The sequence below is a fragment of the Tenrec ecaudatus genome, chromosome 1, assembly GCF_050624435.1.
Source record: "Tenrec ecaudatus isolate mTenEca1 chromosome 1, mTenEca1.hap1, whole genome shotgun sequence".
In the NCBI taxonomy this organism is placed as follows: domain Eukaryota; kingdom Metazoa; phylum Chordata; class Mammalia; order Afrosoricida; family Tenrecidae; genus Tenrec; species Tenrec ecaudatus.
In genome coordinates, this window is record NC_134530.1 from 4,306,327 (window position 1) to 4,333,523 (window position 27,197).

General features: G+C 55.1%; 1 protein-coding gene and 1 pseudogene across 2 annotated transcripts in view; both read right to left on the minus strand.

The window, feature by feature from the left end:
* ZFR2 (zinc finger RNA binding protein 2) overlaps positions 1 to 26,688 on the minus strand; it is a 47,767-nt gene extending 21,079 nt beyond the window's left edge. The window contains exons 1-6 of one of the 2 annotated variants that reach the window (XM_075545065.1): positions 26,579 to 26,665; positions 7,273 to 7,379; positions 6,905 to 7,130; positions 4,913 to 5,024; positions 3,995 to 4,147; positions 3,295 to 3,617 (exon numbers count right to left, since the gene is read on the minus strand). In XM_075545065.1, coding sequence (XP_075401180.1) covers positions 3,295 to 3,617; positions 3,995 to 4,147; positions 4,913 to 5,024; positions 6,905 to 7,060 — 744 coding nt within the window. In that variant the 5' untranslated portion in view covers positions 7,061 to 7,130; positions 7,273 to 7,379; positions 26,579 to 26,665. Of the gene's footprint in view, positions 1 to 3,294; positions 3,618 to 3,994; positions 4,148 to 4,912; positions 5,025 to 6,904; positions 7,131 to 7,272; positions 7,380 to 26,578 lie in introns of both variants that reach the window. The other variant, XM_075545064.1, reaches the window with a different exon arrangement.
* On the minus strand, positions 11,782 to 12,530 carry LOC142430474 (myosin regulatory light chain 2, smooth muscle minor isoform-like; annotated as a pseudogene).
* Positions 26,689 to 27,197: the final 509 nt, after the last annotated feature.

The window sequence follows — 27,197 nt, forward strand, 5'->3', positions numbered from 1 at the left end:
CGGGCTGGCAGTGACTGGGGTGCCAGAGTTGCAAGAGTCATTCTGACCCGTGGGGGCCCTGTGGCTCTCAAAGGGTTCTCGTCACGACCAAGTGGCTATGAACACGTGAGTGTGTCCCGACAGTGCCAGCAGTGTGGAACAGCCATGCAGGGTCCCATGCCTGTGACCTCACAGGCATACAGCTGGGTACCACTGAACACAGACGCACACACGTGTGCACACACACAGGCACCCATGCTTAGAGGCACACACATACATAGGCCTACATCTGTAGAAACATACATGTACACAGACACACAACACACGCCACTTCTTTGGGATCCAGAGGGCCAGGCCTTTCTTCCAAGGCCCGGCGGAGTGGACTCAAACGGCCAGTCACCAACTGCACCCTCCGGACGCCTCTCAGGTGGGCTGCTTCTACTTCTAGCCACCCCGCGCACACCCACTGCCCGTCGCTCCTGTGCCGTCCTCGTCACTGCCCATCTCCTGGAGGGCCTTCCTCTCTCCGCTGCCCCGCCCTCTCCAGGGACTGGCCTCTCCTGACACCATGCTCAACGTATTTGAGACGAAGTCGCCGTCCTTGGCCCGAAGGAGTACTCTGGCCGGACGGCTTCCAAGACAGACTCGTCTGTTGGGGCTGTTCCTGCCAGCACCTCGTTCTCTGCCTCAGCTCTCCTCTAGTCTTCCTTACTCAGGGCCCAGCTGGGAGGCCGTGCAAACCCCCGGCTGCCGTCAGGCGCACCGTAGCTCTCAGTGACCGCTCTGCTTCCGGCGCTTGGGGGAGTCTTTTTCTGGTGTCCGCCGAGCACATATGGAGAGCAGATGCCGGCTATGTTGTCATCTGTGCTGTCATGCTTCCCGTGGCAAGCAGGTATCAGGTGCGCGATCCAAAAGAAACGGGGTGCAGGGGATTCTGCAAGCGGCAGGCCTGCCTTCCCACGCCATTGGCTCCCGAGCTCCGGGTGCAGTGGCTCCCTCTGCTGGCCCTTCGGGGCAAGGGGCGCCTCCACGGCCCGCGGCGTCAAGCGTGCTTATCACAGATGGGGCAAAGCCAAAAAGCCAAAACTGCATGAGAGGTATCCAGCGAGAAGGCAGAGGCGCCAGCAGCATCCAGCCGCAGTGAGGTCTGCATGGACGCGGATCTTCACGACCAGGCGGCTATGCACACGCGAGTGCGTCCCCACAGCGGGGGGGGGGGGGGGGCGGAGGGCTGTGGGACAGCCATCCAGGGTCCCATGCCTGCGACCCCACAGGGATACGGCTGTGTACACAGAACACAGGCGCACGCACACACGCACGCACGGCATACATCCGTGCACACACACACATCCATGCACACAGCACACACACACAGGCCTGCATTCGTAAACATACATGTACAAACACAACACAGGCACTCGTGCTACATGTGCACACGCACACAGGCCCACATGCCATAAAGATATGTGCAGTCACACTCACAAACATAAAAACAGACACGTACATGCATACAGATACACTCAAATATACTACATATACCTACACCGTGTATACACAGTAGACACAATGATATGCATACACACACACACACATACCACGTACATGCACAGGCTGAGAGGTGCCTCTTTTGTACATTTGCCATGTGACACCACGATGTCTGGACTCTGAGGGGTGATACTCAGCCCAGCCACTAGAAGTGCCAAGACAGACACTAAGCTTTCTGCTTGGCCGGATGCCCAGGGCAACAGGCACAGAGAGGGACCCCTGACATGATATACTTGTCAGAGCACACACGACCGGACCACATGAAGAGTGAGTCCGTGTGCACTGAGAGCCGAGAGCCTCGGCCAGAGCCCATCACCCTGTCCTGGGTCTGGCTCCACACGGTTTCCAGCTGTTGGCTCTGTGTGTGCACAGGTCACCAGGCCTTTCTTCAGCGGCACCTCCAGGTGGGCCTGGCGCTCTAACCACTATTTGCACCTCCCAGGGGGCTCTTTCTTTAGAAATTTCCTCTTTAAAAATATCAGGTCTTGTGAAGAGAAGGTGCTATTGAGCGCTCTCTCCACAGGGAAAGATGCACTAGAAGGTTCTAGGGGACTCAGGGAAGTGGTGGCTCAAGGCCGGGAGGGGGATGAGGGAGAGGAATGCAGGGCTCTTCTTCTGCTGTCAAGTGGGGGTCCAGTGTGGGTGCCAGGGCCCAGCCCCCCTCAGCCTGCTGATTCAGGTGTTGCTGTGGGTCCCCCCCCCCTCATCCCAGGCCAGTTCTGGGTCCAGGTGGTGAGGGGAGGGACACAGCTGGACATCTCATCTTTTCAGAGAAAAAAAAGAACTCGTCAGCACAGTCTAGCATGCCTGCCGTGTCTCAAGCCAGCCTGTGTTTCCTCCATTCCTACAGCGACAAGCTACAAACACATGGTGCACGCAGACGTGCAGAAAGGCGTAGACACACAGACGCAGATGCCCTAGAGACCACGCCCACCCTGTCGGCCCCGTGTCACGTGGCAAACTCCACAGCTGCCCAAGGCGCCTCCCCTTAGGGTATGAGGTGCTGTCACGGCATGCCAGAGGGCACACATGCCTCAAACTACTGCCCACAATGCACGTGGCCTTCCTTCCTGGTGACCGAGGATCGGTCCTTTTTGAGCCCTCTCCTCCTGGGAAAGTGGCCCTTCACAGCGAGCGAGCGTCACCTGTGAGCAGACCTGGCTGCCCGCACATGCTTGGAACGGACACTCACAACCGTGAGTTGACCTGGAACAAAAGTACTTTGGTCAAGGAAGCCAAAATCGCTGGGAAGACGTAACCAGATCAATTTCAAAGACATTAAAAGTGAGGGGCCCCAGGAGCCATAGGCTGTCAAGGCTCGGTCCCCACCCTAATGCATATTCATGGCCACCCCTGTGACATGTGACATATTCAGAATCCCCTCTGCTTCCTGTCTAACACTGCCAATGCCCTTTTCCTGGGAGTTGGCCTGGGCGAGTCTAGTCCCTGCTTGCTCCTGGCTTGACCACCACAGTAATGCCCGCCTGGTCACTTGCGGCGACTCTGTCTCACAGCTGCGTGCAGGGAGACCCCGTTAGTATCCCACACACACGTCTCTCTCCACGCCTTCCACAGAGCGTTCAGCATCTCTCCATCCCCGTGGCCCAGCTTCAATGGCACTCAATTAGACGCAGCCACCCTTCCCGGCCGCGTTGGGGCCACATCGGCCGCCTCTGCTCACTGTGTCCCCGGAGGCAGGGCCCCTCACCCAGGGCAGGCAGTGACACACGCGCGCGCACACACACAGCAGACCTGAGGGGCAGGGCTGACCTGGGGCCCGGCACAGCTGATCCTGCAGACCTCGCAGTAGTGCAGTGGCGGCGGCCTGGGGCTGCTTCTGGCTTTGGACGGCTTCTTGGAGAAGCCCTGGACGACAACGGCGGCTGCGGCGGCAGCGCCGGGCCCAGTGTCGGGGCTGTTCCCGGAAGCAGCCCACTGCGAGGACAGGGGCGGGAGTGGGGGAGGCGGCGGGGGTGCCGGCAGCGCGGATGGGGTGGGCGCCTGGGACTGCGTCTGCGGGGTGGGTGTCGGCGGATAATACTGCCCGGCGGCGGATGAGTACGCCGATCCCTCGTAGGCGGAGTAGCTGGACCCTGGGAAGCAGAAACGGACTGTGCAGGCCGGCGGTGGCGGGGGTGGGGGTCACTCCATCCCTTCCCAAAGGGACCAGCTGCTGCTACTTGCAGTTTCCCCCTTGGCGAAGAGCTATGTTCCCTGGGGATTTCAGGGCTGAGTTTGGGGGAGTAGAACACCAGGTACCCCAGGTGGGGTTGAGGGTGGGGTTAGGTGCCTGGGAGTCGAGTCCGACCCCTAGGGAGCCCACATGAGAGTGGAACTATCGTCTTCACGGGCGCTGCAGCCAGGCCTTTCTCCGTGATTCCGACTGCTGGCCTTCTGGTCAGCCGCCCAGCGTGTTCACTGTGTGCACGGCCCTGGGGCCCCAACACAGCCCGGGCTGGTCTCTTCGTACCGGAGTAGGGGGCAGTGGGCACGCTGTACGAGGTCAGGGTGTATGCTGGTGCTGCCAGGGCCGAAGCTGCCGTCGGGCCGCTCATCCCGGTGGGATAGGTGCAGCTGGGAGGTGTCCCTCCGGGCTGGGTCTGGCTGTCGCCTTCTTTAATACCTAGGGCACAAACACAGCCTTCACGACCTGGCTGGAGATTGGGCGTCAAGCTGTCCTCTGCCCCGAGCCCCATATGGAGAGGCTGGTCTGTGCTGGCCGAGCCTGGGGCAGTGGCTCTGAGACCTGTGTTCACGACTTCTATCTGCACCTAGCTCCTTCCTCTTCTGGGTGCTTAGGGGGGAGGGGGGAGAACTGGGCTGTACCCTCCTGTCCTGGGCACCCCTAAAGAACTCTTAGCTTGCTTCTCCCTCTGCCATCCCCCTACATGGTGCCACCAGCTCCTGGCGACCTGGCACGGAACAATCTTCCCCTCACTCCCAGCCCGTACTTCAACCTCAGCAACCAGCCCCTGCTGCCTGCCAAACCCACTCAAGGTGGCCCAAGCACCCAGGACCAATGTCTGACGGCCCTGGGCCATCCCCAGAGGGGCTGTGGGCAGGACACTGAGCCACATGGTTCTCACTGCTGAGTCTCAGAAGTCACCTCATCCATTCCATCTGGAAGCTCCACGGAAATCCAGTTAGCCTCCTAGCACCATGCCAGTGACATGTGGTGCAGGGGCTGGGGCCAGACTGAGGCGTCTGTCTACCCAACCCCCATTTTTAGATTTTCTAGAAGTACACTGCCAGGCCTTTCTTCCAGGGACCCCTGGGTAGACTTGAACCTCCAGCCTTTGCAGTCAACCACTGGGCCTTTGCACACTATCCGTGACTCCTGGTGGGTCTACAATGTCCACACATGGTTTTTCACAGCTGGGGAACTCACCTGCCTGGTAGAGAGAGTCAGTGGCACTGTGTGGCAGGTGGCTGGCTGCAGGCTGGGTATATCGATGGCCTTCGTAGCCGCTGGCTGCCGTTGGCCCATAGTTGTAACTGTCCTGTGACCCAGAGTCCAAGAGAGATACCAAGAGTCAGAGCAAGAGGACAGTGCGGTCTGCAGGCCAGCGCTCACCCATGCACTGACTCACAGTCAGATATACTAAGCCCTGCTTGGCACATGGTCACTCACTCACATCCGTATGCACTGAGCCCTGCCCTGCACACACACTCATTTCCTCTTTCATGTCCACATGCACTGAGCCCTGTGTCTGTGTGTTGAGTCCTGCGCTGTACTGGACCTGCTACAAGTCCAGGCACGCAGGCATTCAGCCAGGCACCATGCAACACCCGAGGCTACAGAATGAGAGGGACCGGGACCCATCCCTAGGGCCTCCAGATGGAAGTCTCTCCACCCTGACTGAATTTGACTTGGGGAACTGAGATAAACTCCGCCCTCTTCCTCCCACACCCGGTGAACGACATGCTTACTCTGGTGGGGCAGCTGAGGAGACTGGGATACGGATTTGATTAGGGGCTTACACAGGGAGGCAGGGTGAGCAAGGGGGTGGGCCACATTCAGCTGAGGAGTGTAGAGGGCGGGAGGGGGATAGGGTGGTACTGGGGGATTGGGAGGCATGGGAAGGGAACAGAGTTGGACCCTGTCCCGCTGGGGGAACGGCTCTCTGGGAGCCTGCGGAGGGGGACTAGGGCTGTGGACAGTTGACGGCCCCTCAGATCCCTGTGCTGTCACGGCCTGTAGTGCTGTCTGGGGCGCTAAGAGGTGGAACTGACTGGCTGGCAGTGAGCTCAGTCTGGGGGGGTCTGCTGCTCCCTGCAGTGTGGTGAAGCTGCCCAGAGTGCAGTGGGTGGGAGGGCCTCCCAGAATAGGCTTGCCCCCCGGTGGACGTGCCTCCCAGGGTAGGTCATGGCCCCCCTAGGGGGCATGTGTGGGTCCCTCCTCACTACTGTAACAGAAGGACCAAACTTTCCTGAACAGACACTTCCTTTCTCCCAGATGGAGGCCAGAAGCCTGTATTCTGGGGCCGGCTCTAGGGGAAGCTGGCTCACTGTGGCTCTGGGGGAAGGTCCTTGTCTCTCTGCAGCTTTTTTCCTGGTCCCTTGGCGACCCCCACCTTCCCTCTCAGTGCTCCCACGCTTCCGGGCCTCATCTCCCTTTCCATCTCAACAGGGACCAGCTGAGGGCACACCCCACACTGTCAGGGCGCCAGGAGTGGAACAAAGAAAATTCTGCTCCATGGACTCCCTGGTCTGCAGGTGACACAGCAGAACGGTCACAGGCATTTTTGAGGCTGTAGATTCACAGGGTCCCTGGGTGCAATCTACTTGCTTACAGTGGGTTTGTACTTGATTTAATCTTATGCTTAACCAGGCCCACTCCCTCCCTGCCGGGTCGGTGCTGACTCACAGCAACCTACAGGGCAGAGGACTACACCTCTACAGGAACAGAAAGCCCGTCTTGCTGCCACCAAGTAGATGGTGGTTTTGAACTGCTGCCCATGTGAATTGCAGCCCAAGTACCCACTATGCCACTAGAGCTCCTCTGTCCACAGGCCTAAAGGTCAGGGTTCACACACATTGTTTTTGGGGGGACACAAGACAAACCCTAGTGGGGCAATTCTAATGCCACTGATTTCTGTTCACCCCTGGTGGTGCTGTGGGTTAGGCTTCTAACCACCAGATCAGCAGTTCAGATCTACCAGCTGCTCTGTGGAATAAGGGGGAGTCCGGCTGCTCCTGGAAAGATGAACAGTCTTGAAAACCCGTGGGGGGGGCGCTCTAATGGCCGTGAAGTTTGGGGTGTCTGGGTGACCGGCCTGGGAGAAGGGGCCTCTCCGGAAACCCCTCCGCCCTCTTCCACTGCAGCCGGCCCCACTCTCCAGGAACCCCAAGCCTCGTGTCAGAGTAGACAGGCAGATACCTGGTAGGCTGCTGTAGCCACGGGCATGGGCTCCTGGGCCCGGATGCTGTAGCCAAATTCTTGGCTGGTGTGGGGCTGGTACCCGCTGTACCCCACAGGGGAGACCGGGCGGGGTGGGGTGGCCGGGGGAAACGCTGCAGTCACAGTGGGGGTCATCCCGGAAGTGGACGGTGCGCTGTAGCTGGCCCCGCTGGCTGGGTGGGGGAAGGCTGTCGGCGGCTGGGTGCTAGAGCCACAGAGAAACACAGGAGCCAACAGTCACCTCTGAGTTGCAAGCAGAACTTGCACTGCAGGAATGGTTCCCCGTCACGCTGGGGCTGGCTTAGTGCACGGCAGTCACGGGACGGTGACCTGCACTTACCACCCACCTTTCTTAGTTGGCACGTCTCATCACAGTGAGGAGCGCCCTGGTGGCGTAGGGGCTACAGGTTGGGCTGCAATCTGCAAGGTCCGCAGTTCCGAACCACCAGCCTCTCTGCAGGAGGAGGATAAGGCTTTCTACTCCTGTGAAGAGTTTGTCTTGGAAACCTACAGGGGCAGTTCTACCCTGCCTATGGTTTGCCAGGAGTGGGAGTCCACTCGATGGCAGTGAATTTGGTTTATCATTAGAGGTGTGAATGAGCCAACCCAAGCCAACCCATTGCTGTTGAGTCAATCCCGACGCACTGGGAGCCTAGCTAGGGTTCCCCACGCCTTGACTTGATAAGTAAACAATTGCCTCAACGTCGCCTCTATTTTGCTGTACTTTTGTGTGTGAGTTTACAGCGCAAATCAGCTTCCCACTTAACAAGTTCTGTACAGCGTGGGATGAGGAGACTTGGGGGTGTGGTGGTCACTTGCACCCCAGGGAGCATTACTTGTCCCCAGAGAGGAATGATGCCCTGCACCTGCTTCCTCATGGACAAATGGGATGATCGGTGAGAGGAGTGTCTGACCCCACTGACCATAAGTGTCTGGAGACAAAGGGTGACATGGGGTGACCAGGGGCTGGGGTGATTCTGCCCCCAGGGGACACTGGCCATGTTTGGATATAGTCTAGGTTGTTAAAGGAGGGTGTGTTACCTGTATGGAGACCCGAGATGTTGCTTGACGCCCCACAGTGCCCAAGGCACCCCACCCCAGAGAAGGATCCGGCCTTTGTTTCAGCAGAGCTGGATTATTTAGATGGATGATTTAGACAGTAACTGGGTTTGCATTCCTGCTGACCTGGTCCACCAGAATAAAACCCCACTGGGTAAGACAGCTGGGAGCCTTGGTGGCATAATAGGTGGGCTGCAATCTCCAAGGTCAGCAGTTCAAAACCACCAGGTGATCTGTGGGAGAAAGACAGGGCTTTCTACTCCTGTAAAGTTAGTCTTGGAAACCCACGGGGGCAGTTCTAACTTGTCCTATAGGGTCGCTGTGAGTTGGCATCAACTTGATAGCAGTGAGTTTGATTTCGTTTGGGTCAGCCAGGGCACCTCAGTGTGTGGATAATCACAGGAGACAGTCTTAGGGGTCCGTGGAAGCCCATTAACCCAAGGGTCCTCACCTGGGGCAGTTCTGCCCCCAGGGCATACTAGGTGAGGTCTGGGGACATTTGTGGGTGTCATGACTTGGCAGGGTGTACTACCGACATAGTGGGTAGAGGCTAGGGATGCTGCTCAATACCCCACAGTGCCCAGGATGCCCACCCCTGAGTGTCTTCTTTCGAGACAAATTTGTTCTTCTGGCAGTCCGTGGTACTTTCGCCATTCTTTGCCAACATCATAGTTCAAATGCTGTCTTCTTTATTCACTGTCCAACTTTCACATCAGCAGTGCCCTGGGTGGGGAGGAGCATGTTGATCAGGAAGCCAGTTGAGGGGCCCCAGGTTCTGGGATGGAGTTAACCTGAAGTTCCTGATAGTGCTGGTAGTTCACATGCATGGTAGCTCACAAAAAATCGGCTAAGTTCAAGTCCACTCAGGGGCACCTTGGAAGAACAGCCTGATGATCGCCTCTGAAATGTTAGTCTTACGGTTCTCCTCTGGTGACACACATGGGTGCCCCTGCTTTCCTTGGGGTCCCACTATGGGGAGGTCACCACTGGTCATCTATCGTCTGGGACCCACTTGGGCAAACAGGAGGCATCTCTTTGAAAGCAGTGTGTTCTGCTGGCTCCTTGTAAGATGCGGATAAACAGCTGCAGCCGATGGCCCTGGAAACCTGCCGCTCATTTCCTCTGGGCCCAGACCCAGGTTAGGCAGTCTGGGACGAGGGGTGACCACCTGGTGGACAGCACCACCCCGCTGGAGCACGACTGGGACCCCAGGAACCTGCATCTGCAACACATCTGTTGAGACTGGAGTCCCCGTGCTTTACAGGCATGTGTGGGGATCTGTGGACCAGGAAGGCCCTATGACCCAAGAGTAGGCTACGAGTGAGGGCTTAAAAAAGCTCCAGGGTTGTTAAAATTAAAAAAAAAAAAATTACAAATAAAACTCAAAAAAAAAAAAAAAAAGCTCCAGGGAAAATAAGATGAAAAGATTAAGAAAAAAAAAAAAGATCGTGGGATTTTCCCATGAGCTTTCTGAAGCCCATGGTACCATGACCCTACACAAGGCCCTGCCTTTAGTTCACTGCTTAAGGTGGTCTCAACAGCAAGACATGCTCTGCTCTGCTTCCCCCAGGGGCCACATCTGACCCTTCCACAGCGCGTGTCTGCAGCCACCCTTCCCCTGTACATGTCGGTTGATGTTGGCTGCTGTGGAGGTGGCTGACCCATCTCAATTCCACACTCGAGAGCCAAACGCTGTCCTGTCTCACCCCAGCACCAGGACTGGCAGTAGACTGCACTGCTATGACCCATAGGGCTTTTAGTGGTGGATTTTTAGAAGGGATCACCAGGTCTTTCTTCCTAGTCCGGGTCTGGAAGCTCCACTCATTCCCCATCCTCATTCCCTATCTCCCCTCTTCCCAACTTCTACCCACAGCTACTGTCATCAGTTGATTTGGACCCTCCACAGTTTCTGAGACTCTCACAATCTTTACTGGAGCAGACAGCCTCATCTTTCTCCCTCCGAGTGGCTATTGGGTTTGAACTACCAACTCAGTGTTAGCAGTCCAAAGATTAACCCATTGCACCACCAGGGCACCTTTCCAAGCCCCTTTCTGTACCGGCGGACTCGCCTGTTCTGGATCTCCCGTCTCTGTAGAACATTTCCACTCCATGGCTTTTTGCAGCTGCTTACCAGTAATTGCACGAGTTTACTTTTTGTTGTAGTGGTTGAGAAGATGTGCAGCAGAGCCCATCTTTTCAACAGCTTCTCTGTGTGGCACTCGGCGGCATTATGACACTCTGCTCGGAGCCCTGCTGGCACAGTGGTTACAAGTTGGGCAGCTAGCCTCAAGGTGAGCAGTTTGAAAATAGCAGCTGTTCTTTGGGGGAAAGATGGGCTTTCCACTCCATAAGGAGCTACAGCCGTGGACACCCACAGGGGCAGTCCCTCCTGCCTTATAGGCTCGCTGTGAGTCGGCATCGGTGCCAGGGCAGTGAGGGAGGGAGCTGTGCACCTATTCTCACCCTCCTTTTCTGAATCCTTCCTCCCTCAGGAACATGGGCCCACTGCTTCCTGCGGTTTCTAGGTCATCATCTGAGTTGACATATAGTTGTCGGTGTCACTAGGTGCTGTCGAGGCAGTTCCGACTCAAGGGACCTTATGTACGAGACAGAGCGAAACACTGAGCAGTCCCGCCCCACCCTCACAATCGTTACGCTGAGCCCACTGCTGCAGCCACTGAGTCCATCCATCTCGTCCAAGGTCTTCTTCCTCTTCTCCGCTGCCCCTCTCCTCTCCCAAGCTTGATGTCTTTCTCCAAGGGCTGGTTTCTCTGACAGCATGTCAAAGTGCATGAGAAATCCTGACTTCCTCACTTACAGGGAGCATTCTGGCTGTACTTCTTCCGAGACAAATTTGTTCTGCTGGCAGTCCATAGTACTTTCGCCATTCTTTGCCAACATCATTGTTCAAATGCTGTCTTCTTTACTCACTGTCCAACTTTCACATGCATATGAGTCAACTGAAAACACCATGGCTTGTGTCAGGTGCACCTCAGTCCGCAAAGTGACGTCCTTGCTGTCAACACTTTAAAGAGGTTTTGTGCAGATCGGCCCATCGCAATGTGTCATTTGGTTTCTGACTGCTGCTTCCATGAGTGGTGGACCCGACCAAAAGGAAACCCTTGACAACTTCAATCTGCACTCCGTTTGACATGATTCTGCCTGTTGATCCAGTTGTGGGAATTTTGGTTTTCTTCACGCTGAGTTGCATCCAGACTGAAGGCTACAGTCGTTTCATGAGCAACGCTTCAAGTGCTCCTCACTTTCAGCAAGCAAGGTTGTGGCATCTACATATTGCCACTTGTTAACGAGCCTTCCTCCAACTCTGATGCTTCCTTCTTCTTCATATCGTCAAGCTCCTCGGATGTCTTGAGCAGCATACGGATGGAACAGTAGAGACAAGATACACTCGTGATGCACACCTTACCTGACTTTGTAAACCATGCAGGACTCCATGCCGTTGTGTTTACACACCTGCCTCTTGGTCTAAGGATGGGTTTCTTTTTTTCCAAAGTTTTTATTTCCAAAAAAAAAAAAGTTAAAATCCAGTAAATTGGAAAAAAATGAGAATATTTTCCTTAGGCTTTGATAAGGCATTGATCCTTTTCCCAGTTCTACTTTTACAAAGTCCCATTTCCAGTCTGATGACAGCGATGCACGTGCCCCAAATGGCTGAGAATAAACACAACAAGAAAGCAGAAGCGGTCAAGCTCAGGGCATGCAATAAGCTCTACGGGAACATCTCGGAAATACCCAAAATGGCAACAAGGAAGGTTTGGCTGGAATCTGAAGTTCATTCAGTCATCCTTGTCTTTCGCTCCGTGTTTAAGGACGTGCATGAACTTGATGTAGTTGCAGTTCCCTTTTGCCAGTGGGTGCTTCTCTGTACAGCTCATCCACTTCCTCACCCGAGAAGCGATCGCCCATGGTCGTCAGAGCTCTCTCAGGTAATCTTCCTGAATGGTGCCAGCTGCTTCTTCACGGAAACAGGCAAAAGCATTTCTGAGGACACCTTCCGGATCTGTCCTGTTAGCTTCTCCCCACACATCGTAAGGAACATGGTGAAATTGATGGGCCTGGAGCTTCGTTCATCATGGCGTCCACATACTTACCAGTTGAAGTTTCACCTAGGGAGGCAAACACATCATGCAAATCCTCCTTGTTGATGAAGCCATCGCGATTCTGGTCCATCATGTTGAAGGCCCCTTTGAACTCCTGAATCTGTGACTGGTCAAACATGGCAAACACACTGGATGTTGCACGCTGAGGGCGCTTCTTGGTGGCCTTGGTCTTTGCCCTTCTGCTCAACATGGTGACGGTTAAGTACTGCGCAGACGGAGAATGGGAGCACTCCTGTGACCACTGACCAAACTGCCTGAACCGCCTTCTTTGGTGGCTACCAAACTTCTCTTAAAGGGAGAACAGCTTAAATTCAACACTTCTGGTCTTAGCTTAGAAAATGGGAAGGAAGCGGGTCACCGTTATCGACCTAACTTAGTGAAAGGACGAGCGGGAGGAAAGTGGCAGCGTGGTCTGCGGGCACGATACCGACCGACCGAGTGGAGGCAGAGTAAGTCATGAAGTGGAGCCTTAGAAAAAGAAACTTGTGCAATGGTTCCTGGGTTCGCTTACTTAGTTCTCATCTTTTTGGTTGCTACCCTTATCATCTAAATCCTCACAATCCCGCTCTGCTTCCACCACATGGGTTGTTCTCTCCGCACGCTCCAGGCCCCGGAGAGGGCCCAAGTACAGGTTTCACGTGAGCATAATGGAGTGTTCTACAATTCTCACTCTTCTTCAGGCTACCCAGAGTTTGTGATGGTCCACAGTCCAATCAATGCGTTGGCACACACCCAATAATAAACAAGCAAACGTTTTTTCAGGTATTCTCTGCTTTCAGCCAACATTCACCTGACGTCAGCAACCACATTCCTCGTGCTATGGCCTCTTCTGATTCCAGCTAGAATTTCTGATAGCTGATGATGTACTGCTGTAGCGTTTGTTGACTTACCTTCAGCAAAATTCTTTTTCTTTTTACATTTTATTAGGGGCTCATACAACTCTTATCACAATCCATACATATGCATACATCAATTGTATAAAGCACATCCGTACATTCTTTGCCCTAATCATTTTCAAAGCATTTGCTCTCCACTTAAGCCCTTTGCATCAGGTCCGCTTTTTTTTGTCCCCTCCCTCCCCGCTCCCCCCTCCCTCATGAGCCCTTGATAATTTACAGATTGTTATGCCCTGTCCGGAGTCTCCCTTTCCCCCCTTCTCTGCGTCCATCTCCCAGGGAGGAGGTCACATGTGGATCCTTGTAATCAGTTCCCCCTTTCCAACCCACTCACCCTCCACTCTCCCAGCATCGCTCCTCACACCCCTGGTCCTGAAGGTATCATCCACCCTGGATTCCCTGTGCCTCTAGCTCCCATATGCACCAGTGTACAACCTCTGCCCTATCCAGTCCTGCAAAGTAGAATTCGGATCATGGTAGTTGGCAGGAGGAAGCATCCAGGATCTGGGGGAAAGCTGTGTTCTTCATCGGTACTACATCACACCCTGACTGCCTTCAGCAAAATTCTTATTTGCATACACTATTAATGCTTTTGTCAGATAACTTCCCTGTTCGGTTGAGCCACCTTTCTTTGAAATGGGCACAAATATAGACCTCTTCTTGAATGACCGAACAGCAATCTTATAAACTTCCTGGCGCTGACGAGTGAGCTCTTCCAAGGCTTCATCAGCTCGTGGGAACGTTTCACTTGGTGTCCAACAGTTCCCGGAGCCTGGTTTGTGGCCAATGCCTTCAGTGCAAGTAGGACTTCTTCCTTCAATACCATTGCTTCTTGATCACATGCTGCCTCTTAAAATGGTTGAACGCCGACCCACTGTGTGTGGTACAGTCCATTCGATGTTTCCTGCATCATTCAACGTTGCAACTCAAAGCTTGACTTTCTTTCTTCCGTTCTTCCAGCTTGAGATGTGCTGCGCGTGTTCCCCCAATGTTTTTCCTCAGGGTTCAGTGGCTAATCCCTCCGATGGGGACAGCCTATTCCTTCGGAGTCTGTACGCTCCACTGAAGCCTGACCACCTTGGGTGACCCTGCTGGTATTTGCAACACCGATGACCACAGCTTTCAGCACCATACCACACATGCCGCCATGGTAGGGCCAACCGAAAGACAAGTGTTGGGGTTCCATGTAGGTGGACAGACATGTCCTATCACAGGCAGCATGTACCTCGAGGGAGCTTGGGGTGTTCTTTTGGATGATGAATGTGACTCCATTCCTCTGTCATTTGTCATTCCCAGCAGAGGATGGGGCTTTCTCCTCCCATAATGAGTGACAGTCTTGGAAACTCAGCGAGACACCGCTACTCTGTCCTACAGGGTCACTAAGAGTCAGCATCAACTCAGAGGCAATGAGTTTGAGCAGTCAGCCATGCGATCGTCTGGCTCAAAATGGCCAATACTAGTCCATTTCAGTTCACTAATGCCCAGGCTCTTGATCTTTATGCCTTCCACTTACTCTGTGACGCTTTTCTTAGACTCCCACTTTCTAGTTATGAATGGATGTTTACAGCTCTTTCTTCTTGAGTCGTGCCCCATCAGTAAACGAAGGCCGAGGAAGCTTTGCTCCGTCCGTGTCATCAGGACTGACTCTACTTGGAGGAGGAAGCACCTCCTCAGCCATGTTTTAACTCACCTTCTCACCCTGTATCAGACAATGTTCTGTTCGTTTTCAGTGGCTGAAGCCCTCAGAAAGGTACCACCTAGTCCTTCCTAGTCTGTTCACCACGAGTGATGGCAATGCAGTGAATTATAAAACGTGTGGGTAGGAAGGTGGGGAGAAGATACCGACTGGATTGCTGACAGGTTTGATTGCGATTGCCATCAAATTGGTCCTCTCAGCAGCAGGAAGGGTCTCATACAGCAAAAGAGAAGAGCCAGGAGTGGACCTTCTGATCCCTGCACATTGAACCTCCTTCATGCAGGGGGCAGTTTTGATGTACGGAGACACTAAGAGTCAGAGCACAAGACAGAGCCCAGAAAGCAAGTAAAGCTGAGTGCTTTGGGGCAGGAGGCTGGCTTGTGGAGTGGGCTGCCACTGGGCACTTAATGGGGAAGGGGGCTGTTTGCTCACGCACGGCGTTAAAGCTTTAGTTGAAGCTTACAGAGGAATGGCATGCCCTTTGGACCCTCATCGACTATGCTAAGAGAGTATGGAACAGTGCCAGAGCAGGCAGAGGCCAGGGCAAGTGCTGAGGGTCAGAGAGGCCTGCCTGAGGGGCACAGCGGAGAAGCTGCTGTCCTGACTGGACAACTGTATCCTGAGCATTTCTCACCTGAATTTTGACCTGTTTACTTCCCTAATAAACCCAACAATGATGGCCTCAGAGTTGTGTGAGGCCCACTGGGATGGATTATCGATCACAGTCACAGAAGCTGAGTGCCCTGGGAGGATGGGTGGTGTGGGAATGGAGTGACAAGAGATGGAGGATGGAGGTATGTCTGACCTCTGACTTGTAGCAACTGGCCTTGGGAACTGGAAGGGGTCAGATGTAGCCCCATGCTATTGCTGCCAGTGAGCCTGCTGGGATTTGAAACACTGATGACATAGCTTCCAGCATGCCAGCCACCACAGTAGGTCCAACAGAATGCAGTGGTTTTTCCTAAGACCAGAGTGCTCAAGACAGGTTGGAACAACTGTCTTCGCAGCTGTCAACTGGATACCCTAATATCTGGCCCAGGTTATTAGGGTGTTTTTTAAAAACGTGTTTTTTTACATTAATTAGATGGAAGCTTAGAGAGAGCAGATTTAGATTATTTGGTTGAAGGTTTAATCATGACCTCAGGGCCACTGTTCTGGGGTTCATCGTCTCGAGGACTCCTCAACATCTGGGTTTTGAGAATGTAAGATTCTCTTCTGCATTCCCTCCTTTGGTTCAGGATCCCACTACAGCATCCTTGATCACTGTGTGCAGTCATGGCAGCCGGCTACCATCTAGTTCCTCTGCGCTCATGGTTAAGGCAGCGGCAGTCATTCATGGAGCTGATTGAGCACACGTACCCACCCTACCTCCTGGTCCTGACTCCCTCCTTCCTCTGATGCTCCAGGCGAAGAGACGGACACAGGGCAGTTTGAAGCCTCCGGTCTGGGTGACAGTAACAAGGGAGTGTGGCCTGAACAGAAAAGGAATTCAAGGTCTGAGCTGAAGTCCTTCAGCAACACTGGCATATTGGAGAAAACAGCTGTGCAGATGAAGCAGAGGTGAGGGGACAGGGGTCGTGGGGTCCCACAATCAAGGACAGCAATGGATGCAAGGCAGCGGACTGACCCTGAACATCCATCATGAGGCTGCTCACTCCCATAGTCACAGCCTTGCAAACCCCAGGCGCGCTCTACCCTGCCCTGAGTAGGAACTGACTCCAGGGGAGTGAGCCCATTCTGACTCTGGGACCCCTGTGAGGGGGTCGGACTGCCCCTGGGTTTCCAGGCGGATGTCCTTATGGGAGCAGACCACCAGGTCTTTCTTCCAGGGAGCCCCTGGGTGGGTTCCAGCTGTCGACTTTTTGGCCAGTTGCCAGGTACCCAGAACAGGAGGAAACAAGCTGTGGGCAGATTGCTAGGCCTTTCTCCCAAAGTGCCACTGGGAGACTCAAGTCACCATCCTCATGGGCACTGTCTGTGCCCTGCCAGGACTCCTGGCTGTAGATGGAAGACAAGGGAGAGTAAGATGTAAACACCTTCAAACACCTGAGGTCTTTACAGGGCCTGACACAGCTCCCCAGCAGCCCAGAGGGGGCAGGATCTAGTTCCTCAGTGGGAGGTGGGCTTTGCCAGAACAGGGAGGTGAAGCACTAGACATAGGGTGGGGGTGGGGATGTCAGGAAGGTGAGGGCTGGGGACCATCTCTTCTGCAGAAGTCTGAGATTTTGCCTGTCAAGCTGAAAGCAAGGCAAGTGCGGGGCAGGAAGCAGCCACAGGATGTTCCCGAGGCCCACCTACGGCTATGACTGGCTATGACTGTGAACGGGACTGAGAGGTGATGGGTCCTGGTCCTGTGCTGTTGCGTGATTGGTTTTCACTGTCTGATTTCTGGAAAGCTGTTGACTGGTCTGGGGGAGAAGGGGCGCAGTGAGGAGCAGGCAAAGGGCTATGAGGCATGGTGGGCAGGGTAACCTGGGCTGTCATGGGGCAAGAGGGGTCAGCAGAATAAGAGCCCTCAATGCTGTGAACGTGTCACCTCACTTGGCAGATGGGGCTATGTGGGTGAGGACACACACACTCTCTCTCTGCCGCCGAGGTGGATCCGGCTTCCATGAACCCATACACAGCCATGTTCTCCACGGGGCTTTCTGGGCTATAATCTCTATGGCTGCTATGAGACAGAGTTGACTCCAATGGCAACAGGTTTGGTGTTCTGGAATCTTTACAGAAGCTGATCACCAGGCCTTTCTCCAGCAGTGCAGCAAGGTGGGTGCCCACGGCCGACCTTTAGGTTAATAGTTGAATGCAAACCATTTGGTCCACCCCGGGGTCTGACAGGGAGACCAGAGCCCTGGGCGCCCAGTGATTGCAACCCTGGGCTACTAAACAAAAGGTCAGCAGTTTGAACCCACTGGTCCCTCTGTGGGAGGAAGAGGTGATGCACAGCCTGGGGAAGCCTGTCCCGCAGGGTGGCTGTGCTGGAATCAAGGCGATGGCAGAAGGTTCTGAAGAGGAGGGAGGAGCCGTGGAAGCTGAGACCAGGGAGAAGGGGAGACTGATGTGGTGCAGCCGAAATCCTAGGAATGCAGGTGACCTTCAGATGGTGGGGACATCAGAAAGCTGATTCTCCTGGAGCCTCCAAACTGCCCGCTCCTGGACTGGGCTCAGGGGGCCTGGTCTTGGACCTCTACCTTCAGAACTGGGTAGGGGAGCTGGGCCTTGTTGCTGCAGGGTCTGTGTGTGGTGACTTATCACACATGGACACTGGGGATCGACAACCACCACAGACCCTGACTTGGTGGCCTGCTGGGTTTTCAAAAGCAGAATGCCAGGCCTTTCCTCTGAGACTCCTCAGGTGGATTCAAAATGTTCACCCTTCAGTTAGCAGTCAAGCACTTAATAGTATGCACCACCAGAGACCCCCAAGAAACAGGGAGAACACTGAGGTGGGGGCTCAGAAAGGCAGACTAGGTGGGGCCCTGTGAAGCTGCGGGGGTTGTTGGGTCATGGCTGTTGGTTCCGACCCACCATGGTGGCCCATGTGACAGTGCACCACTGTCCTCAGGACTCTGAGGACAGAAGTGGGGAGAAAGGTCGCACAATGTGAAGAACCTCATCAGTGTCACTGAATCATACACAGAAGCAAAGAAGCCAGGCTCAGGATGGGAAGAGCTCTGCAGAAATCGGGGGCCTGTGGGCATCCATTGGGTCAGGAACTGGGAAGCTCATGCAGGAAAGGGCTTGTGGGACCCGGGACCCAAGCTCTTGGTTCTCAGGCCCACCTCTGCTCACCTCGAGGTCCCAAGCAGGAGAGCTGCTTTCTTGGTTCCCAGGCCCGTTTACTCACTCGCCTGTGAAATGGGCACCTTACCTCTCAGGATGGCACGGGCATAAAGCAAGGGCAGGAGAGTGGCAACGCACAGAGGGGGTGAGCCTGCAGCTCCAGTTGGAGGGCTGCCAGCAGCCAGGGTTTGAGTAAAATCGCTCAATTTCAAAACATTGCAACCATTCAAAAAAAGCAAACCAGAAATCTGGTGTTGGGTCATGGGCACTAAGCCATGGACCTGAGACTCGGATGTGACCTACAGGGTAGGGTGTGGGGGCCAGGGGTCAGTGCACTGACCCAAAGGGGAAAACTATGCCCAAGAGGGTTATCAATAGCTGACTTTTCTCAAGGGGTGGCCAGGTCTTTCTTCCAAAGTGCTTCTGGGAGACTAGAACTGCCAACCTTTCAGTCACCATTTGTACCACCAGAGAGGCCACTATTTTTTTAAAAAAACATTTTATTGTGATTTGACGTGAAAGCTTACAGAGCACATTCGTTTCATGTCCAGCAGTTTCATACTTTGTGTGTCGTGACATTCAGCCCCCTCAACAATGGCACTCGGCCCACGTCCCCCAGGAATTCAGTTTCCCTCCTCCCTGCCCCGCCCCTCCCCCCCACGGAACTGCATCCTAGGGCAAGCACTATCTATCCTCCTGATTTCAAGTGATTGAGGGATCTGAGGAGCAGCTATCTCCCTGGTGTGACTGTTCACTTCATAGGCCTGTCTTCTAGCTAACCAAAGGGTCAGGGCAGATGTCAGCCCCAGTGTGCCCAAGTGTCAGGGCCTGCCTCTTTACAAAGCCCCCTAACACAACAAGCCGCAGCAGACACAAAGAGAATGTGTCCTTGAACTTGGGCCCTGACAGCTGCTGTCTCCATGGCAGCACGGAGCAGCCTGTCTGGAAGCCCAGCTCCAACTAAGGCAAGGTCACAGGCAGCATTTCTTTCTTTTTTTTTTAAATCATTTTATTGGGGGCTCGTACAATTCTTATCACAATCCATACATACATCCAATGTGTCAAGAACATATGTACATTCGTTGCCATCATCATTCTCAAAACACCGGCCTTCCACCTGAGCCCCACAGGCAACATTTGTTGTTTTTTACCCCCATTTCGTTAAGAAACCGGATTCAGTTTATTGACCTATCAACCCACTACTTGTTTCATCAGCTCTAATGCGGGAGAGCCAGGAGGCCCAGTGAAGAAGAGGGGATGAGACTGCTGGGTGGCTGCAGCGTCCCCCCTCCAAGGACCTCATCTGCAGGGGACAATAGCACACATCCCAACCGCGCCCCCGCCCCCGCCAGGCCTGGGCCTCAGAGAGGTTGCCTTTTCCTGGCCCATCCACGCAACCAGAGGGTCCCAGCGAGGGCTGAAACCCCGCCCCTCCAGCCCGCTGGGCTCCGGCTCCCGCCCCAGCGGTGAGAGAACTATCTTCATCTGAATACGAATGCCAAAGTGGGGCTCCCCCGCCGCTGCCTATTCGGCGCCCCAGGAAACAGGGACCAGCGGAACTGGAGCTAAAAGCAGGCGCTGACCTCTGACTGCCTCTGTCACGCTGCTGAAAGACATTCAAACGCCAGGCCCACTTTCATTCATGCACAAAAAATGACATTGTTCCGGGGGGGCTGCAGCCGCCCCTGGGGAAAGGGGCGCGGGTGGGGGGTGTGCGGAGGGGGCGGGCGGCCCACCATCTGCATCCTTCCTGCCCGCGGCTGGCCGCCTCCCTGGCACACGGCGCCCGCGGCCACTCGGAGTGCTCACACCTCCCCGCGAGGCCGCGCCGCCATCAATGCGCGCTCTGTGGCCGCGCAGAGGTACTCAGCCGCGGCTGCTCACCCGCCCAGGTAAGGCGAGGGCTCCCGGTCCAGGGCCTCCTGGCGCGCCGCTCGCCCGCCCCCCAGCCAGGCCGGCCAGGCGGCGATGTGGTGCTCACGGGCAGCATTTCTTTTGTCAGCTTTCTGGCCTGTTGTTGGGTGTTGTTTGGACTTTGGGGGGCCCATTTCTAGTTACGATTTTAGGATACAAAGACAGCCAATGGGGACCTAATGGGGACCTTCGAGGCCCAGAGGATGGCAGGGGCTTGGCCTCTGTCCAAGGCTATGGGGGAGCTCACTCCAAGTTTGCCCTGAGAAGCAGAGGTAGAAACAAACATCCTGGGGACCTGTGTTCCTGCAAGATGGTGACACCCTCTCTATCCTCCATGAAAGGCTTCAAATTCAAGATGAGAGTCTTGTGGAAATGTCACTGGGCTGGGCTCTCGGGAGCATCCTGGGATCATCCTCTGGGACAATGCAGAGCCTGCATCTCTTGATCCCGCCCCCCCCTCCAACTGCTCCCCCAGGGGTGGAGCTCCAACCCACAGCTGCCAGCTGGAAATCCTGCTCCAACGGTTTCATGCACTAAGACCTGGATGCTGAGTTTAACCTTGAATGGTGTTGGAGATCATGGTCTCCCCAGCTGGGTCCTGGAGATGCTGACAGGAAGCAGACAGGTCACTGGACTGCCCCACCCCCCCCTGCCGTGCCTTCTCCTCTCAGGTCAGGTACCCCCAAAATAGCCACCCTTCTGGGGAGCAGTTGAAGGAACTGAGTTACTGGACGCCACTCATTCCTTCTCCCTCCTGCTCCCAGGAGCCCAGCTCACATGGGGAAGGGGGCCTCCGGGACGCTGGCTACAGGGGACTCTGGGCTCCTCTTCCAGCCGCTGAGAAGGAGCATGATCCTACAGAAGGGAGGACCCATTCCCTCTCAAAGCCACCAAGAGGCAACCTTGAAGGTGAACAACTCTCCAAGCACCCACAGGGTACTGCTACCTTCTGACTGTTGGGGGTCAACCTGGGCCAAGCCCAGCCTTTCTGGAATTGTGAGATCTGTCCCCCACCTTACCTACTAGTCAAACACTGAGGCTCCAGCTAACAAACCACACAACCCAGGCACAGTCCCAATGAGCAAGCAGCTACACAGGGCTTCAGTCCCAGCGGGCCCCAGGCCTGGTCAGCAGGGACAGCTGTGGAAGTCAGAACACACTCATACAAAGGCAATGAGGACAGCAATTTGCCCCCAAAGCAATTTACACTGACCAAAGTGAATGCACGGCCATCAGGTCAATTCTGACTCAGAGTGACCCTACAGAACAGGGTTCTGAGAGTGTAGCTCTTTAAAGGAACAGAAAGCCTCATTTTTCATCCCCGGATCAGCTGATGGTTAGCAGCCCAACACATAACCCACTACACCAGAAAACTGCCCACTGCACTAAAAACCAAGCTTCCGGTCCAAGGGCACAGTGGGGACCCATCCCGGGGGTGGCATGTGGTATTAGCTACCATAGAGTTGGCCAGAGACTCACAGCAACCCACACAGGGGGTTCTGGAAATAGATGCCAGGTCTTTCTTCCTAGTCCACCTGAGTCTGGGAGTTCTGCTGAAAGCTGTTGAGCCTCCTGGCAACTCACCAGCCTCAATGAGATGGGGGTGGGGCAGCACTGCAGGCACACTGGCCAGGAATCAGGACATCCTGGTCCCAGGTGGCGACTGCCAGCCTCATGGGATGCTCACAGCTCCCATGCTACACCTCACCCACTTTCAGGGAAAGGAACCAAGAATGAGGCCAGAGTCTGTCCCACCAAGACGCTACAGGAGCACTGGTATGAACAACAGGTCTCAGGTTTAAAGTGGAAGGAAGGCAGGCTGAGGTGAGGGGAGGAAAGCAAGAAGGGAGGGAGGGTGAAGAGAGGTAGAGGGACAGGAGGAGCAATAAACTTAATAAATGCCGTTTTGTGATAATAACTGCAATCTTGCTGTCTGATTGAGGTCATGACCCCTGGCTTCTCTGAATGAGTCACCGGATGGCTTAGAGTGGCAATCAATCAAATCCATACACATAGAAACCCAAACCAGCACCAACTACTTAAGCCCCGACAACTCCTTCAGCCGCTGCAAAAGCCACTCACGGCCTGGCAGCAGGGCCCCTTCCTCCTGGCAGGGCGCAGATTCCAGGGCAAGTCCAAAAGCCTGCTCCAAAACCAGACTCCTCCACTCAGTGGAAACATCAGGGCAGGAAGCCAGTTTCTCCACCTGGTCTCTTCCACATCTGTCCACTTCCCAAGGAAGGTTATTCCCCTCTCGCACCTCCCACCCCGGGAAATGGACCCTTTAGGGAAACATCAAGCTGCTAACAATGGCAAGGTCAGTGGTTTGAACCCACCAGATGCTTCTCAAGAGCAAGATGAGGCTGTCTGCTTTCACAAGGACTCAGCTTCAGAGACTCGCTCTGGGAAAGCAGCAGTTTGGAACTGCCCAGGTGGGGCATCCGCAGAGACGGGTACACATGCAGCAGCCCTGCCTGGATGCCCCAGTTTGCGTCTGCACCAGGCCAACTCAAAGGCGTTGGCTCCCCTGCAGGCATGACCCTGGTGTGCTGATACCCCACAGAAGCCCAAAGAGCACCCTGAGGCCATGCCAGATCCAGTCAGGGACTGGAACAGAAGGGCAGCACATGGCTCTGCCACCTTCAAGGACAGCCTATACCCAGTGCTTACCACCAGCCACAACTCCTACCTATGCCATCCACCCATGTCAGAGGAGAACTACCTCCACGGGGTTTCCAACAGGCAATCGTTTGGCAGTAGATTACCAGGCCTTTCTTCTGAGGTACTCTGGGTAGACTCAAACCACAAACCTCTCAGCAGCTGAGTGTGTTAACCTTTTTTATTACCAGGGAATCCCACTCTCAATTCATGTTGTAATCTTGGGTGCCAGGGAGTCACACCGTGGACAAACAGGTCTATCTTGGAAGAAGTGTCGCCAAGGTGCTCCTTAGAAACAAGGATGGCGAGCCTTCATCTCAAAAACTTGGGACACATTGTCAGGAAAGACCGTTTCCTGGAGAAAGGCATCATGCTTGGGATAGAACAGGGGCAGCAAAAAGAGGAAGGTCCAAGGTAAACAAGTGGCCATCTAGCTCAGAAGCAACAAAGCCCACATGGAAGAAGCACACCAGCCTGTGCGATCACGAGGTGTCGAAGGAAAAAGGTATCAGGCATCATCAGAACAAAAAAATCATATCATAGTGAATGAGGGGGGAGTGCAAGTAGAGACCCAGAGCCCATCTGTAGGCCACTGGACATCCCCCTTACAGAAGGGTCTCAGGGAGGAGACGAGCCAGTCAGGGTGTGATGAAGCAACGATGAAACATACAACTTTCCTCTAGTTCCTAAATGCTTCCCCTAACCTCTCCCCACTACCATGATCCCAATTACTAATCTGGCTAGACCAGAGGATGTACACTGGTACAGATAGGAACTGGAAACACAGGGAATCCAGGGTGGATGATTCCTTCAGGACCAGTGGTGTGAGTGGCGATACTGCGAGGGTATAGGGAGGTAGGTTGGAAAGGGGGAACTGATTACAAGGATCTAGAAATAACCACCTCCCTGGGGGATGAACAACAGAAAAGTGGGTGAAGGGAGACGTCGGACAGTATAAGATATGACAAAATAATAATTTGTAAATTATCAAGGGTTCATGAGGGAGTGGGAACGGGGAGGGAGGGGAAAAGTAAGGAGCTGATGCCAGGAGCTTAGGTAGAAAGCACATGTTTTGAGAACGATGAGGGCTATGAATGTACAAATGTATTTCCACAACTGATGTATGTATGGATTGTGATCAGAGTTGTATGAGTCCCTGAATAAAATGGAATGGCATGCAAACAATGCAACAATGGGGTCAAATGTAAGAACCATTGTGAGGATGGCGCAGGAGCGGGCAGTGTTCCCTTCTGTCGTACAACCGAACTGCTGCTAGGAGTCAGAACCAGCACGAGGGCACCACACACCAACGATGGCATCGTAGGGACGCCACGTGGCAGTGCAGAGCTGCCCCTCAGGGTTTCCTGGGCTGTGGTCTTTATGGACACTGGTGGCCAGGCCTTTCTTCTGAAGAGCCAGACTTCCGATGAGCAGCTGAGGGCCTACCGTTGCACTCCTTACGTCCTCAGACACAAACCAGTACGAAGTTGCCCCCAAACCACCTGAAACATGCATGTCCCTGCAGGCACTAGCCACACCCCAGGGAATGGCATTGCACCTCCAGAAGCAAGAAGACAGACTCAAGAACCTTGGGAGATGAACTGTGTCTTTGCCTTGGTGATTTCCGACACGGGCTGGTTACGCATTCTCGCCCAAACGCCACATTTGCTTGGGCTCCTAAGACCTGGGCTCTGACTCGCTATCCCAGGCTGGGGGAAAGGGAAGATACAGATGCACAAGTAGGGGTTGGGGCTGAACAAAAGTCACTCAACCCCCAGGAGATCCAGTGAAGTGAAAATCATCTGGAATTGGGCTGGGAGGGTAGGGGAGAGGCACCCAGAGGACACCCCTGATCTATCTGGTCTGAGACTCTAAGAGAAGAGAGGACTTTGCAGTAACTCCCTGCTATCTTTAGCCTTGGGTCTCTCATGGAATAGCACCCGCTCTCCGTGGGGTTAGATGCTGAAGGTGCAGACTGACTGGTCTCACCTCGGGCAGCTGCCTCATAAGGTCATCTGAATCCAGATAAGAGCTGTGCTGAGGTGATCTAAGTCCACTCATTTGGGAGACACCAGAAACCTCTCCTGGAGCCTGGCAATTCCCTAGTGTAACCAGGGCAACACTCCCGTTCTCCTCTGGAAGGGGATCCTCAGGAAAGCAGAGCATTCACCTTGTTTTCATCAGATTACAAAACACACTGGAGAGACGGCGAAAGAGAGAGAACAGGTAGAGAGCAAGAAAGAGGAGAGATGCAAGAGGGAGGCAGAGAAGTAGAGAAGAGAGAGAAAGGAGATGGGTGGGGGAGATGGGGAGAAGAGACAGAGGGGAGAAAGGGGGAGGAGGGAGGGCAAGGAACTAGCAGGCACAGGAGGGGCAGCTCAGCCTCAGGAGCACAGCAGCTCTCAGTCTCACCCTGATGGGGACAGGACGACCACCAATACCAATCGTCCCACATTCCACCATGGAAATGCTGAGGAGCAGGCAACACCAGGAGTGCTCCTGATGGCCTTGGTTGGCTCTTCACAGTCCTTTGTTCCAACCCCTGGCATCCAAGATCCCACCAGAAGGAACAGAGCAAGTGGCAATGCAGTGACAGGGTCTGTGTGTGCGTTTTCAACTTTGACCAACAAGCTGTTAATGCCACTGGCTAGCCTGGGGAGTGGGGGTGGGGGACTGTTGGGCATCTCTGGTAGACTTAATGGGGTCAGTAAGAAACTGGCTCAAGAGAGGGCACTAGGAGACAGATGGATATTGATGCCAAAGGGGGTGGTGGTGGTGGTGTGTGTGTGTGTGTGTGCATTGTCCCGTCTGTGTCCCATCCATTGGTCTCTCTCTCTCTCTAAACTGCTCTCTTCCCCTCCCCACCCTTGTGTTTCTGGGTGCAGGCTGCAGCCACCCTGCTGGACAGAGGAAAACTGCCCCACCGATTCCAAGGCGACCGTCCCATCTTTCTCCCGCGCAACCACTGGGGGAGTCAAGCCTCCACCCTTTCAGTTAGCAGCTGAGCACTTAACCGCTGCGCCACCAGGGTCCCTTCGGCATCTTCTCCAGGTCTTGGTTTACTCCACCCAGCTTTAAGGTCCCAAGCCCTTCTCCGCAGCCTCCCTGTCCCCTTTCCTTCGAAGTTCCAGGTGCCTATCCTCCCCCCCCCACCCCATCCTGCCTGCCCTGCTCCGCCGTGCCTCAGTTTCCCCCAGGTCTCTGCCCTTCCCTCGGGTCTTTCTGTCCCACCCCGAATCAGGGCTTGGCTCCCCGTGGAACCGTCGCCAGCCACGCTCAGGTCTCCCCCGCCCCTCAGGGACTCAGCCCCCTCCCCAGCGCGGCTCGGGCTCCCTCCCACCCCGGCCTCCCCAGACTGGGGTCGCGGGCTCGGCGGGCGCCGCCATCTTCACCGGAGCCAGCCTAGCCGCCCGCGGTCCGCCAGGCGCCGCCTGAGGGCTCCGGCCGGCCGGCTCCCCGGCGCAGCTGCCCCGGGCCGGGCGCGCGGGGCGGGCGGCGGGCGGCGGGCGGCGCGCGGGGCGGTTACCTGTACTGCGAGCCGACACCCTGCGCGAAACCGTAATAGTGACTCGCCGCCATCTTGGCGTCTTCACAGAGCCCAGCCGGCTCCCGAGGAGGCGCGAAGAGACGGGTCGCCCGTCTGTGACGTCACGCCTGCCCCGCCCCGCCGAGCCGCGTGCAGCTCGCGCCTCAACACGTGCCGCTGGCCACGCCCCCTGCGCGAAGCTCGCGTCTTCTCACTTCCTACTGGGCGCCAGTGACCCGCCCCTCATTCACACCCTGGCCCATGTGCGAAGCCCTGCCTTCCCTTTGGCTAATCTGAGTGTGGTGGGGGGGGGCGGGGGGGAGGTGTTGGTCACACACCCCGCCCCTTCACCAAGCTCCACCCCCTGCCTTCTCTTTGGCTAATCTGCATGGGGGGTGTTGGTCACACGCCCCGCCCCTTCACCAAGCCCCACCCCCTGCCTTCTCTTTGGCTAATCTGCATGGGGGGTGTTGGTCACACGCCCCGCCCCTTCACCAAGCTCCACCCCCTGCCTTCTCTATGGAGCAAGTCTCTAGGCGCCCTGGCAGCCCTGCAACTAAAGATCTAGGCTGCCACCCAGAAGATTGGCTGCACCCATCAGTCGCTCCTCAGGGAAAAA